We start from the raw sequence: 13,757 nt of genomic DNA on the forward strand, positions 1-13,757 counted from the left end.
ATTAAGTCCCTGCAGTCACCGGTGGCCATGTGTATGTTGGCTTCTTCCCCCTGCGACGTCTGTTCTGGAGCGAGGATCATCGGCAAAGTCGTCTTAATACGGCTCGCCATAATCCTGGTGAAAATCTTGTAATCGGCGTTCAGAATTGTAAGCGGCCGATAGTCGTTAATCGATAGCCCTCCAACTGGCTTGTGTACCGGTATGAGAAGACCTTCTACAAACGCTGGCGGCACAACACAGTCTGGAGACATAATTTCGCGGAACATTATAACCCAGCGAGGCATCATGATGTCACGGAAAGTCCGGTAGAATTCGATGGGCAATCCATCATGTCCAGGAGACTTATTGGCCGCACCTTTGTCCACGGCGTCTTCGACTTCTTAAAGTGAGATTTTCTCTGTTAGTGCATTCACGGTAGCCTCGTCGATAGCACGTGTTACCTGATGTAACACTTCAGTAGTGGCCTCGTCATCGCGGTTCTTTCCTTGTAAAGATGACGAAAATGATCCTCCACCGCCTTTACTATGGTTGCTTGGGTCGTACATAAGCGACCGTCGTGTGTCCTGAGTTGTGTGATTAAATGTTGGCGTTGTCGGCGCTTATCCGCCACAACGTGGTGCATAGTGGGTTCCTCTGCAACCGTTCGGTCGTGCCGTCGCGAGCGGACTACTGCACCTTCTAGTCGGCGCTTCGTCAATGATAGTATGTGAGCCTTGATTCTGCTTTGGTCATGTTGTCTCTCCGGGGAAGGGGGTAAGGCGTCGAGGTCCCTGAGTGCCGCGTAGTAGAAATCGAGGGTCTGTCGATGCCACGCAGTCACGTCCTTGCCATATTGTACAAGTGTCCTGCGGACTGTTGGTTTGGCACAGAGGAGCCACCACTCCAGGGTCGAGGTGTATCGTGGGTGGCGGCGCTCACCGTCAGTCCCCGTTGCTGCAACTTGCCGGCGGCAATCCAGGTCCTGGAGATGAGTTATGTTGAGCTTCCAAAAGCCATTGCTGCGTAGGTGTATAGTGCAGATATAGGCACTGTGATCGGAATAGGCTTGAGGCCATAGTTCGGCGTCCACCACACCTTGTGTGAGATCTTGTGACACATATATGCGGTCAAGTCGACTGGCCGAATGACTGGTAAGATGAGTGTGGCCAGAGCGGTTACCATGGACTTTTTCCCACGTGTCGCACAAGTGAAGTTCTTGGATCATCGCACCCAGTTCCGGACAAGGCATGTAATGTGGGATTTGGTCCGTGGGGTGAAGTACGCAATTAAAATCGCCGGCGAAGACGCTGTGGTCGTATCGTCCAAGGAAAAAGGGAGCGACATCTGTGGAGTAGAATCTGGTGCGGTCGTGACGTCTTGTGGTACCCGACGGCGCGTAAACATTAATGAATCGGGTGTTGAGTGCCGTAAATGCTATTCCTCGCGCGGAGGGAAGAAACGTGACGTCGGTAACTTCAATACCTTCACGCACTAATATTGCCACTCCGGTGTCTGCAGGGCTACCGGGCGTCACGTGCGTGGTGTACACGTAAAAGTGCGGGAGTGCAGTCGTTTTCACTTCTTGTAGAAAAGCAAGGTCAACTCCCATGGCTCGTATGGTTTCTTTCAAAAGTTGGACCTTGACAGGAGAACTGACCATGTTGATATTCACTGTCGCCAGGCGGTAAGCCTAGCAACGCGTTGTTTGGGCGAGGTTATCCATGTTGGAGAGAAGCGAACATCGGAAGTGATGTCACCGCCCGCCGAATGCGGTCCTCCTTGTACTGCTTATGCTGCATGATCCGGTGGCGCCTCAGCTTGTCGCTGATCGGGAATTTGTGTCTCGATGTCCTCGGCCCAGGATGTCTGTTCATGTTCCATAGCCCCGGAATGTTTGATAGTAAGGGACCGGGCGACTTCGCTGCCTGCACTGGTACCTTCCCGCTGCTCACTGTTTCTGTCAATGGGCTGATGGTCGAAATCTGCGTGTTTTTCTGTCTGTTCTGCAAGGTTGGAGTCAGTAGAAACAGCTTCAGCTTCGCGGCTGGCTACTTGAGTGGTCAGTTGTTCTTCCCCGGCCGTATGCGAACCGCTGTGTTCCGACACGGTCTGACGACGGCGCTTCCGGCGTTTCGGTGATCGCTGTTTCCGTACGTGGCCTTCATTGTCAGAAGACGGCACTGACTCACGCTCCGCCGGAACAAACGCTTCGGTCGGTACAATAAGAGAATCAATTGCCATCTTACTGGCGTCAATGTCTGTCGCGTTCTGTAGCTCCAGAGTCGTAGTACTATGTTCCACCACTGGCCAGGTCGGCGGATCATCCAGGTTTTTGTCCGTGGAAAGTGATTCTTGTACCGCTGAAGCGGTCGGCCGTGTCTGTTGTGTGGAGAACGTCGTGAGTGCCGCCGCGTAAGTAACGGGTAGAATAGTCTTCGCCACTGGTGGTGCAACGTCCTTCGGTGGGAGTTGTGTGATCCGACGCTGGAGGCACTCGGAACGAAGGTGACCTTCCTTGCCGCATCCGGAACACGTCTTTGGCTGGCCGTCATTAACAACCATGGCCCGGCATCTGTAGATAGGATGGCACGTGTCGTTGGAGATCTATGCGCACTTGGCGTACTCCATTGAGTACTGGATACGTCTTAAACTGGGTCCATTTTTCAGCCACGTGTTCGTGTACCGTGCCGTAGGGGCGGAGCGCCGCTACAACTTCTGCCGCTGGGAGTTCAAATGGAAGTTCGAAGATGCGTATAGTCCGCAGTCCCATTGCGGCATAGCCGACCTCGACGTCGCCAACATTGCCATCTGCGTGGCAGAGGCGGAGTTCTTGTTTCACCTCTCGAAGCACCTTGTCGCAAGTAGTTTCGTTTATGAGCTTTACATAGACCGTGCTACTGACGATCGAAAAGTGAATGCCGACAATGTCGGCAGCCGGGTCCTTGGCTTCCTCTTTTAAAAAGCGTTCGACTTCGAGCTTCTTTGGTCGGATAAAGTCGTTCCGAAATGTGAATTTCAAGGTTGATCTTCTGTATTGATTTGCCATGGTCTTGTAGCGCTACGGCGTCACGTTAGTGTCGGCCGATGAAAGAAAACAAGGCGCGCGGGCCCTCTGTCAGCGGAGAGCACACACCGCACGTCTGCTTCGCTCGGCTGCGAGAGCCGCACTAGCCAACTGAGCTACCCAAACAAGACTCACGACCCGTCCTCACAACTTCAATTCCGCCTGTACCTCCTGTTGGTAGACCACTTGCCCGCGAAAGGCAAAGGTCCCGAGTTCGAGTCTCGGTCCAGCACACAGTTTTAATCTGCCAGTAAGTTTCATAGCAGCGCACACTCCGCTGCAGAGTGAAAATTTCATTCTGGAAAAATTGCTCTCTTTAAAAAGGTTTATTTGAAAGTAAAAAATTTTAGCACTGCTGCTATGACTAATAATTTGGCATTTTTACCCGGTTATTAGTAAAAAAAATAGAGAAACTGTTATAATCGAGGGCAAACTTGATAGCTGTACGTCTATCATTCTGCTGTGCGCATACATAAACTCTGAGTCTGGGTTATTAAAATCACGAGTAGTAGTTGGAGAGCAGTTGAGGGGAGTCGGTAGTGGTTGAACGCAGCGTGCGGTGGAGGGAAGCCGCGCGACATGAGAGGTCGCAGTCTGCCGTTACAGTCCTAGAAGCGCCGGAGGAGACTTTGGTTTTAATTGACTATTTTTGGTACTTTGTCTTTTCGCTGCATGTAGTTGTTGCTTGCTTGAGCACTGGTGGGATTTTGTCAGATTTGTGTGTGGACGCACTCAGAGTAGTATTCGTATCTTGTTTATTGAATATAGACATTATGGAACAATTAAAAGGCTGTGTGAAGTTTGTCAGTATTTAAATCTTCTATTTTCTGAATATTGTAAATTAAAAGCTTTATTGTTTTCCTTCGTTTATCTTTACATCGTTTAAGGTTAGTTGACCAAACCCCTCCTAATCATTCAATTTTTTATGTATAAAAGTATGGCAGTAACTGTTGTAATTAGTCCACGCATTGCACTCTGCATGGATCGTAGTATTGCTTTTTGAAACATTTTAGTTTGTTGCTGTTCACGCAGTTGCAGCGGCAAGACGAAGTAACTTATCTGTTGCGCACAGGAGCACTCAGAACAGTTGCAAAACGTTAGAGGATATTTTTGAACTCGCAGCCAAATGGTTGAGAATTCATTTCTTTACAATTCGTGGAAGGAGTAAATAATATTCTTTTCCTTTTTTTGTTCTCCGTCAAAGTACTATTACTGCCAGAGATGCAATGTCACTCACATATTTCCGTACATGTTTTTAAAAATGATCACTAACACGTCTCAAACAAGTACCGAAAATAGCCGGTTATTCCGAACCAAAGTACTAGTATCGTTTTTAACCGGTCGGTTTTTCCCACCCCTACATGGGATACAAAAAATAAATCGGCAATACGGTAAAATAAGCTCCAAGGCTGTCTTCTTTACGACAAGGTTTCGACAATGACTGTCCAGACTCCAATAGCTTTCGGTCGCTTAGTGTTTGTCAATGAAGAAACACAGGTGCGATCGACCGTGGGGTATAAATAGACCGTGACGGAGCTGAATGCTTGATTAACAGTGACGCCCGGCGTGTCTCGTCAAACGACCAGTCGCTCATTTACGATGCAATTGGGCACAGTGCAGCTGTTTCGTCCGGAGTAAAACACGCTGTTTACGGCGTTTCTTGGAAGTGCGAGTCTTTTTAATTAACACTTCCACCAGCGAGGACGTTATGAACTGAAATGACCTGTCAGTGAAGCTCTGTTGCCATCACGTTCTCTTATAGCAGAATGGTTCATCACTCTGCCAATGGGTGCCTGAATAATGAGAGGTAATGGACTTGCCGGGTGTTTCTGGCGCTGCTAAAAGATATATTTCTGGAATCCATGAACCAATGAAAGCCAAAATGTCATACTAGAAATCCTTTTAAGAGGCTTCAACGTAGTACTCAATCGCAAGCCTTTCGAAAGTCTAGAAACGCCGATAGCATCTAGTTTCATCTATCCATGCGAGGAAACATTATGTAAAGAGAGCGAGTTAAGTTCGCTTATTTTCCGTTGTCTGAATCGATGCTGGTTTCCATGAGAAAGGTTTTTGTTTTAATCTTTGAATGTTTAATGTTTGAATTCAAGAGTATTTTGTAGTACGCTACTACAAACAGATGTGATAAAATACGATAGTTCTATCGATCACTTCTTTTATTTAGATGGGCGTGACTTGTGCTTTTTAGAATCACGCCCCTGAAGAAAAAAGCTATTGCAAACGTTGACTGGCATTCGGATAGTGTGTGAAAGCACCTTGGTAAGTTTCTAGGTAATTTTATATCCGCGTCAGTGGGGCAATTTGGGACCGATATCAGAGGCTTACATTGTACTGCACCAATTTATTTAGACGCTTTATTTTTTAGCATGACGAGCGATCGATTATTGTCTGGAAAGGAAACACAATCCTAACTTTGAGAACTCCTGAACTTGTATTATAGCCCATCGATGACCGAAAATACACTACTGACCATTAAAATTGCTACACCAAGAAGAAATGCAGATGATAAACACGTATTTATTGGACAAATATATTATACTAGAACTGATGTGTGATTACATTTTCACGCAATTTGTGTGCATAGATCCTGAGAAATCAGTACCCAGAACAACCACCTCTGGCCGTAATAACGGCCTTGATAGCCTTGATAGTCAAACATAGCTCGGTGGCATGTATAGGTATGCATGTATAGGTATGCATGTATCGGCATGCAGCTTCAACACGATACCACAGTTCGTCAAAGAGTAGTGACTGGCGTATTGTGACGAGCCAGTTGCTCGGCCATCATTGACCAGACGTTTTCAATTGGTGAGAGATATGGATAATGTGCTGGCCAGGGCACCAGTCGAACATTTTCTTTATCCAGGAAGGCCCGTACAGGACCTGCAACATGCGGTCGTGCATTATCCTGCTGAAATGTAGGGTTTCGCAGGGATCGAATGAATGGTAGAGCCACGGGTCGTAACACATCTGAAATGTAGCGTCCACTGTTCAAAGTGACGTCAATGCAAGGAAGAGGTGACCGAGACGTGTAACCAATGGCAACCCCTACCATCACGCCGGGTGATACGCCAGTATGGCGATGAAGAATACACGTTCCTGATCCCACCGATTCTATATTCTGCTAACAGTCATTCGATCTCGACCAACGCGAGCTGCAATGTCGCGATACGATAAATGGCAATCGCGATAGGCTCCAATCCGACCTTTAGCAAAGTCGGAAACGTGATGGTACGCATTTCTCCTCCTTACACGAGGCATCACAACAACGTTTCACCAGGTAACGCCAGTTAACTGCTGTTCGTGTATGAGAAATCGGTTGGAAACATTCCTCATGTCAGCACATTGTAGAAGAATGTTCTGAAAAGCTAATCATTTGCATATCACAGCATGTTCTTCCTGTCGGTTAAATTTTGCATCTGTAGCACGTCAGCTTCATGGTGTAGCAATTTTAATGGCCAGTAGTGTATTAAACGCAATAATCATATAATTAATTCGTCATCATAAACGTTATAGGATTATTGGTTTTAAAGCTTTAAGGAAGAGAAAGTATGAATTTTCTGTGAACCAAGTAAACCAATAAATGTTCAGCTACCGTGCTCAGCCGCTTACCACACCAGAACCGTTGTGTTCTATCCTGAGCAGCTCCACAGGTTGCCTTTGTAAGGTGCCTCTTACGTGAGGAGGACATTTCTACCAGTTTTAATAAATTATTGTCTCTTACTGACATATTCACGATAGTTAGAAAGTGATGTAGCCGGCCATGAGTCGGAGAGCAATTCCCACACTGGCTGGCTAGGTGACGAAGCGACCATATGTCGCGCGTCGTGGATGGGGCTTGGTGCTGGAACGTGGCAACAAGCGTCAGCCCGGGAAATATACATGACGGGAAGTACCGCCATCTTGGCGCCAAAGTCACCGATTATGTTTTTTTGTTGTTGTTTTTTTTGTCATCAGTCTACTGACTGGTTTGATGCGGCCCGCCACGAATTCCTTTCCTGTGCTAACCTCTTCATTTCAGAGTAGCACTTGCAACCTACGTCCTCAATTATTTCCTTGACGTATTCCAATCTCTGTCTTCCTCTACAGTTTTTGCCCTCTACAGCTCCCTCTAGTACCATGGAAGTCATTCCATCATGTCTTAGCAGATGTCCTATCATCCTGTCCCTTCTCCTTATCAGTGTTTTCCACATATTCCTTTCCTCTCCGATTCTGCGTAGAACCTCCTCATTCCTTACCTTATCAGTCCACCTAATTTTCAACATTCCTCTATAGCGCCACATCTCAAATGCTTCGCTTCTCTTCTGTTCCGGTTTTGTTGCCACTTCCCCTAATGATTTTAGAAATTCTGATGGAATGTTATCTATCCCTTCTGCCTTATTTGACCGTAAGTCCTCCAAAGCTCTTTTACATTCCGATTCTAATACTGGATCCCCTATCTGTTCTAAATCGACTCCTGTTTCTTCTTCTATCGCATCAGACAAATCTTCCCCCTCATAGAGGCTTCCAATGTATTCTTTCCACCTATCTGCTCTCTCCTCTGCATTTAACAGTGGAATTCCCGTTGCACTCTTAATGTTACCACCGCTGCGTTTAATGTCACCAAAGGTTGTTTTGACTTTCCTGTATGCTAAGTCTGTCCTTCCGACAATCATATCTTTTTCGATGTCTTCACATTTTTCCTGCAGCCATTTCGTCTTAGCTTCCATGCACTTCCTATTTATTTCATTCCTCAGCGACTTGTATTTCTGTAGTCCTGATTTTCCCGGAAAATGTTTGTACTTCCTCCTTTCATCAATCAACTATGTTGTACTTCCTCCTTTCATCAATCAACTGATTAAGTTTATTTATACTGAATAATTAAAGTCATTTATGACAACACGAATACTAGGAGTAGCCTCTGGATGTTTAAAACTATTTATCACGACTTTGCCTCGTTAAAATTCACACCCGTTCATTAACAAATGAATATCTTAGTAAGTACGAACTCGATCGGAAATCCACGAACTGTGACGAAACTAGTAAGAGATACGGACTGCGCGCGAAAGTCGGCAGTCGGCGTTAAGAGCTCTTCCTGTATTGTTCGATGGTAGCCATGCTCTCGGTTACGAGTAGTTTGTGACATGAGTGTTTCATTATTGATCTATTAGGAATAAAAGTGATATTACGGCATTATGAATGTTAATTTCGAGTAAACAGATACCCCAAAGTTGATCGATAGCAATTTCAGATAATTAGCTTCCACCGACAGAGACATCCAATGCGCCAATGCAGAATCTGCACGGGACGACACTTAACGAGAGCTGCACCGCGCACAGGTAGGAGGAAACCCGACGACACGACCCACCAAGGCGGATCAAGGAAGGTCCGACTTACACTCGCAAATTCCGCGTGGAAATGCTGACCAGTTATACTGTGCGTCACATATATCACCCTCTACGCACTCGCGGCTAGGCTGAGTAATGACAGTATCAGTTTAGAAGCGAGGGGATCTTGCACTTTCCCTTTCGCATCCTTAAGAGAGTCTACCACATTGTTACTTTAACGTCGGGCGTGATACCTACCGGTTTTAGGTGAGACACCCTGTATTATTGATATTTGTAGTTTCTTTATTCGTACACCCTCCTCCCCCCCCCCCCCCCCCCCCGGAAGAAGTTGTGCAGCCCTAGGTGGCATCCCTAGCGTGCGTTCGCACCTGAGTGGCAGGTGCGCTTACCTTCGAACTTCTGGTAGATCTGGAAGTCGAGCTTCTCGGGCACGAAGCGCGGCCGGTTGACCCTCTGCTCGAGCGTGCCCTTGTCTAGAGTGAGGCTGGCCACCTTCCTCAGCACGTTGCTGTCGGGAATGGAGTCGCTCAGCGAGGAGTGGCGGCGAGTGTCCACCGTCTGCTGCTGCTGCTCCACACCTGCCAACAGGAACACCGACGTCGTCAGCAAAGACCTCCTCTGTTCCTACAGCGCGTCGAGAATTTCTTCCGCCGTGCTGGAACGCCAACGACAACCAATGTAAGACCAAGAGAAAAATGCACGGATAAGAAAAAGTGTGACATGTTTCGACTATACCGCATAGTCTAAATATCAAAGAAACAGTTGCGGAAATAAAGGAAGAGTTTAGGAGCGGTATTAAAATTCAGGGTGAAAGGACATCAATGATTTCATTCAATTATGACACTGCTGTTCTCAGAAACAAACGTAAAACAGCAGGACCTGTAGAACTACAATGAACAGTCTTATGAGCACACACAACGGACTAAGATTACACCGAAGAAGACGAAACCAAAGAGGGGAAACAGAAACGAGATTAGGTGTAAAGACGGCCGTAGTGGCCGAATGGTTCTAGGCGTTTCAGTCTGAAACCGCACGACTGCTACGGTCGCAGGTTCGAATCCTGCCTCGGGCATGGATGTGTGTGATGTCCTTAGGTTAGTTAGGTGTAAGTAGTTCCAAGTTCTAGGGGACTGATGACCTCAGATGTTAAGTCCCATAGTTGTCAGAGCCATTTGAACCATTAGTGGTAAAATTTACATGAAAATTCAGAATCGCGAAGTAGGCGAAGAGAAGGCGTTGTGCGACTTTGAAAGCTAAATACGAGGGTCGTTCCGAAAGTAACGCCTCCAATTTTTTGTGGTGACTTTTGAATGTCCGCGCTAGATGTCGTTGGTGTAGTGCTACTGCTTGAACCTTCCTCTTTCATTTCCAGGTAGTTTCGTTGTTCTGCGGTAGCTGGCGCTAGCAGAGCAGTGTTCTAAAATTGAGTCTGATATAAACACGTGAATAAAACAGCGATGTGTGATTTAACTCCTCACTGCAGAAGAAATTGCGCCGTTTGAAATTCATCGACGCTTGCTAAAGGTGTACGAAGACTTGTGCAAAGTAAAGTGATGGGTACGGCATTTTACGGCGGTGAAAATGGTATTCATGACAAGCCACGGGGAGGTCGACCGTGCACAGCTGTCATCCCTCGGAACGAAGAGCGTCTTGTTCAATTCATGCGTGCTGATCGGCGGATGACGACCAGAGACTTGTGCCCACAGCTGAATGTCGTCTGTAATGTCTTGGAAACAATGTTGGCGCTCAGTCCGGAACCGCGCGACTGCTACGGTCGCAGGTTCGAATCCTGCCTCGGGCATGGATGTGTGTGATGTCGTTAGGTTAGTTAGGATTAAGTAGTTCTAAGTTCTAGGGGACTGATGACCACAGCAGTTAAGTCCCATAGTGCTCAGAGCCATTTTTTTTTTTTACAATGTTGGAACATCTTGGTTATCGCAAAGTATGTGCGAGATGCGTACCGCGGATGTTTACAAAAAAACAAAAAATTCATCGAACAGAAATTTGTCGGGATACGTTGGATCAATGTGAAGCTGAAGGTGACGTCACCGAGCGAGGTGGCGCAGTGGTTAGCACACTGGACTCGCATTCGGAAGGACGACGGTTCAATCTTGTCTCCGGCCATCCTGATTTAGGTTTTCCGCGATTTCCCTAAATCGCTTGAGGCAAATGCCAGGATGGTTCCTTTGAAAGGGCACGGCCGATTTCCTTCCCCATCCTTCCCTCACCCGAGCTTGCGCTCCGTCTCTAATGACCTCGTTGTCGACGGGATGTTAAACATTAATCTCCTCCTCCTCTGAAGGTGACGTCACCATAGATGAGACGGTGTTGCCAATACGAGCCGTAATCCAAAAGACAGTCTACGGAATGGCGACATGCGAATTCTCTGCCAAAGAAGACATTCAAGACGTGGTCGTCTGCAGGCAAAGTGATGTGCACTGTCTTCTGGGATACCCAGAATGTGGTTATTTTGGATGTCCTGGAACCTGGAGAAACTGTCAATTCAGCACAAGAAGACACTGACTAAGCTGAAAGCCCAAATTTCCAGGGTAAGGCCAGACAAGAAGACCAGCTTTCACCTGCAACATAATAACGGCAGTCCCCAACACCAGTTTTGTGACCAAGCAACTCATTGCACAATTCGGCTGGACTGTTTTACCAGATCAACTGCTTTTAGCGCTTTTAGATTTCCATCTATTTGGGCCCCTGAAAGGTGGACTGAGTGGCGAACATTTTCAGGACTCAGATGCTATTGTTAAAGCTGTAAATAAGTGGTTAGTTTCAGTTGGTTCCGATTTTTACAAGCGCGGCATGCAGGCCCTGGTTCGCCGTTGGCAAAAGTACATAGCAAATGGTGATGGCTATGTCGAAAACTGACAGTCTGCAGCTGAAATATTGCTGTGCTGTTGTGATTCATGTATCTCCCGTACTACCCATGAATAAAAATAGAAGGGTTTGCTTTCGCAAAGATCCTCGTAATACATGACGGACGAAGCAAAGAAGATATGAAAAGTTGACTAGCTGAGGCTCAGAGGTCATTCATGACCGAAAGTAGCCTGCTAGTATCAAACATCCACCTCAGTTTGACAGTTTGAGGAAGAGATTTCTGGGAATGTACATTCGGAGCTTAGCACTGAATGGAAAAGAACCATGGACTATGCGAAAGTTCGAAAAAAAGAGAATCGAAGCTTTTGAGATGTGGTACTAAAGAAGGATGTTTACAAGTAGGTAAACACATTCTGCGTTCCAATAGAATATATTTCCTTGAGATAGAAAATCTTCTGTCCATAAATCAGCACTGATTTAGAAAGCATCGCTCGTGTTTTATTACTGCGAAGAATACATATATATCTTTGTATAAAGGCGACTGCACTCTTCCAGAAACTAAGTATGAGTGATATTTTACAATGGCCGTAATTAATTTTACATTATTCTTTAGTGCCCAGTGAGTCATCACAGTATTGGAAAGGATTCATATTCCGCGCCAACGATTCCTAGGTGTCTCTGACCAACACCAGAGGTAATGCGAATTTACTAATATTTCGTAAGATACATGTTACAACCGACTGATAAACCCGGCACTGCCCGGAAATTCATTGTACCATGTTTTATTAGAAACGAAAACAAAAAGTGAACTGTAGTGTAATTTCGAAAAAATTTCATTTCCATGTATTCGTGAAAACACCTTTGAAATTATGCGGCAGACTCGGTATAAGATGATCCCAGACAGTTTCTGTAAGTAGGGCGTACCTGCTCCGCATGTCACCGACGCGATTTTGTAAACTTGCTTCTGGCAACGTCTATTCATACGAGGGGCGTTTGAAATGTCCGTGGAAAAATAAAAACTACTTACGTGTTTGGGGTAAACCTTTTTTATTTTTCGACATAGTCTCCTTTTAGACTTATACACTTCATCCAACGCTGTTCTAATTTGTTGATCCCTTACGAATAATGGGAATTGTCCAAGTCTGCAAAATAGCTATTAGTTGCTGCAATCACCTCCTGGGTTTGAATAAAATCATTGTCCCACCAGACATTTCTTCCGATTGGGGAACAAACATTAGTCTGAGGAGCCAAGTCTGGAGAATAGCGGGGCCGAGAAACGAGTTGGAATCCTATTTCCATTAATTTTGCAACCACAACTGCTGAGGTGTGTGCTGGTGCATTGTGATGGAAAAGACTTTTTTGCGGTCCAATCGCCGGCGTTTTTCTTGCAGCTCGGTTTTCAAACCGCCCAATAACGATGAATAATAAGCACCTGTAACAGTTTAACCCTTTCCCAGATAGTCGATGCGGATTATCCATAGCGAATCGCAAAAGACAGTCGCCATAACCTTTCCGGCCGAAGGAATGGTCTTCGCCTTTTTGGTGCAGGTTCTCCCTTGGTAACCCATTGTTTAGATTGTTGTTTGGTCTTAGGAGTATAGTAATATATCTATGTTTCATCCACAGTGACTAAACGACGCTTAAAGTCCTGCAGATTCTTCCTGAACAGCTGCAAACCATCCATGCAACACTTCACACGATTCCGTTTTTGGTCAAGCGTGAGCAATCGTGGAGCCCATCTTGCGGATAGTTTTCTCATGTCCAAATGTTTATGCAAAATATTATGTACCCGCTCATTCGAGATGCCCGCAGCACTAGCAATCTCACGCACCTTAACTCTTCTGTCATCCATCACCATATCATGGATTTTATCAATGATTTCTGGAGTCGTAACCTTCACAGGGCGTCCAGAACGTTTAGCATCACTTGTGCCCATTTGGCCACTCCAAACATTTTGAAACCACTTATAAACTGTTCTAACCGAAGGTGCAGAGTCACCGTACTGTTTATCAACATTCTCTTGTCTCCTAAGGACAATCACTCGACTTCCTTGCTGATATTCTTCACGGATTTGCAGCCGGATCATGTCGTCGACTGCAAACCCGTGAAGAATATCAGCAGTTACGACGCCGGGAAAGTTTACGAAATGACTCGACTTCCTTGATTCGCATGAATGCCAAACACACAGAAATAGACCAATATGGCATCTTTCCAAAGATGCTACTAACTAAACACGACCTCGATACGCGCCGGTGGTGCAATCCCTCGGACTTTGCACGGACTTTTCAAACGCCCCTCGTAGCCATACACACGGATATTGTTTCCGCCTACACCCGTTTGCGCTGCGCAGTTGAATGCTGTGAAAAGCGCAGCCAGATGCCAGGGATAAATTGACTCGACTGTAGGAATGTCTTAGCAGTAAAGAGTAAACGTATTAAAACTTGAGCGATTTGTTGCCTGACCGTAAGGGGTAGGGCATATGTGCACCATGGTTGGTTGAAATCGGTCCATTGCTTTAGGAGGAAATGTGTGACACACACACA

At 46.1% G+C, this 13,757-nt stretch overlaps 1 protein-coding gene across 4 annotated transcripts in view; it reads right to left on the reverse strand.

Moving 5' to 3' along the window:
- The window catches only part of LOC126278176 (protein cappuccino-like), a 350,827-nt gene that overhangs the window by 118,320 nt on the left and 218,750 nt on the right, over nt 1-13,757 (reverse strand). For all 4 annotated transcript variants that reach the window (XM_049978073.1, XM_049978075.1, XM_049978076.1 and 1 more), the window contains exon 4: nt 8,778-8,966. In XM_049978073.1, coding sequence (XP_049834030.1) covers nt 8,778-8,966 — 189 coding nt within the window. The remainder of the gene's footprint in view (nt 1-8,777; nt 8,967-13,757) is intronic.

The sequence above is a fragment of the Schistocerca gregaria genome, chromosome 6, assembly GCF_023897955.1.
Source record: "Schistocerca gregaria isolate iqSchGreg1 chromosome 6, iqSchGreg1.2, whole genome shotgun sequence".
In the NCBI taxonomy this organism is placed as follows: Eukaryota; Metazoa; Arthropoda; class Insecta; order Orthoptera; family Acrididae; genus Schistocerca; species Schistocerca gregaria.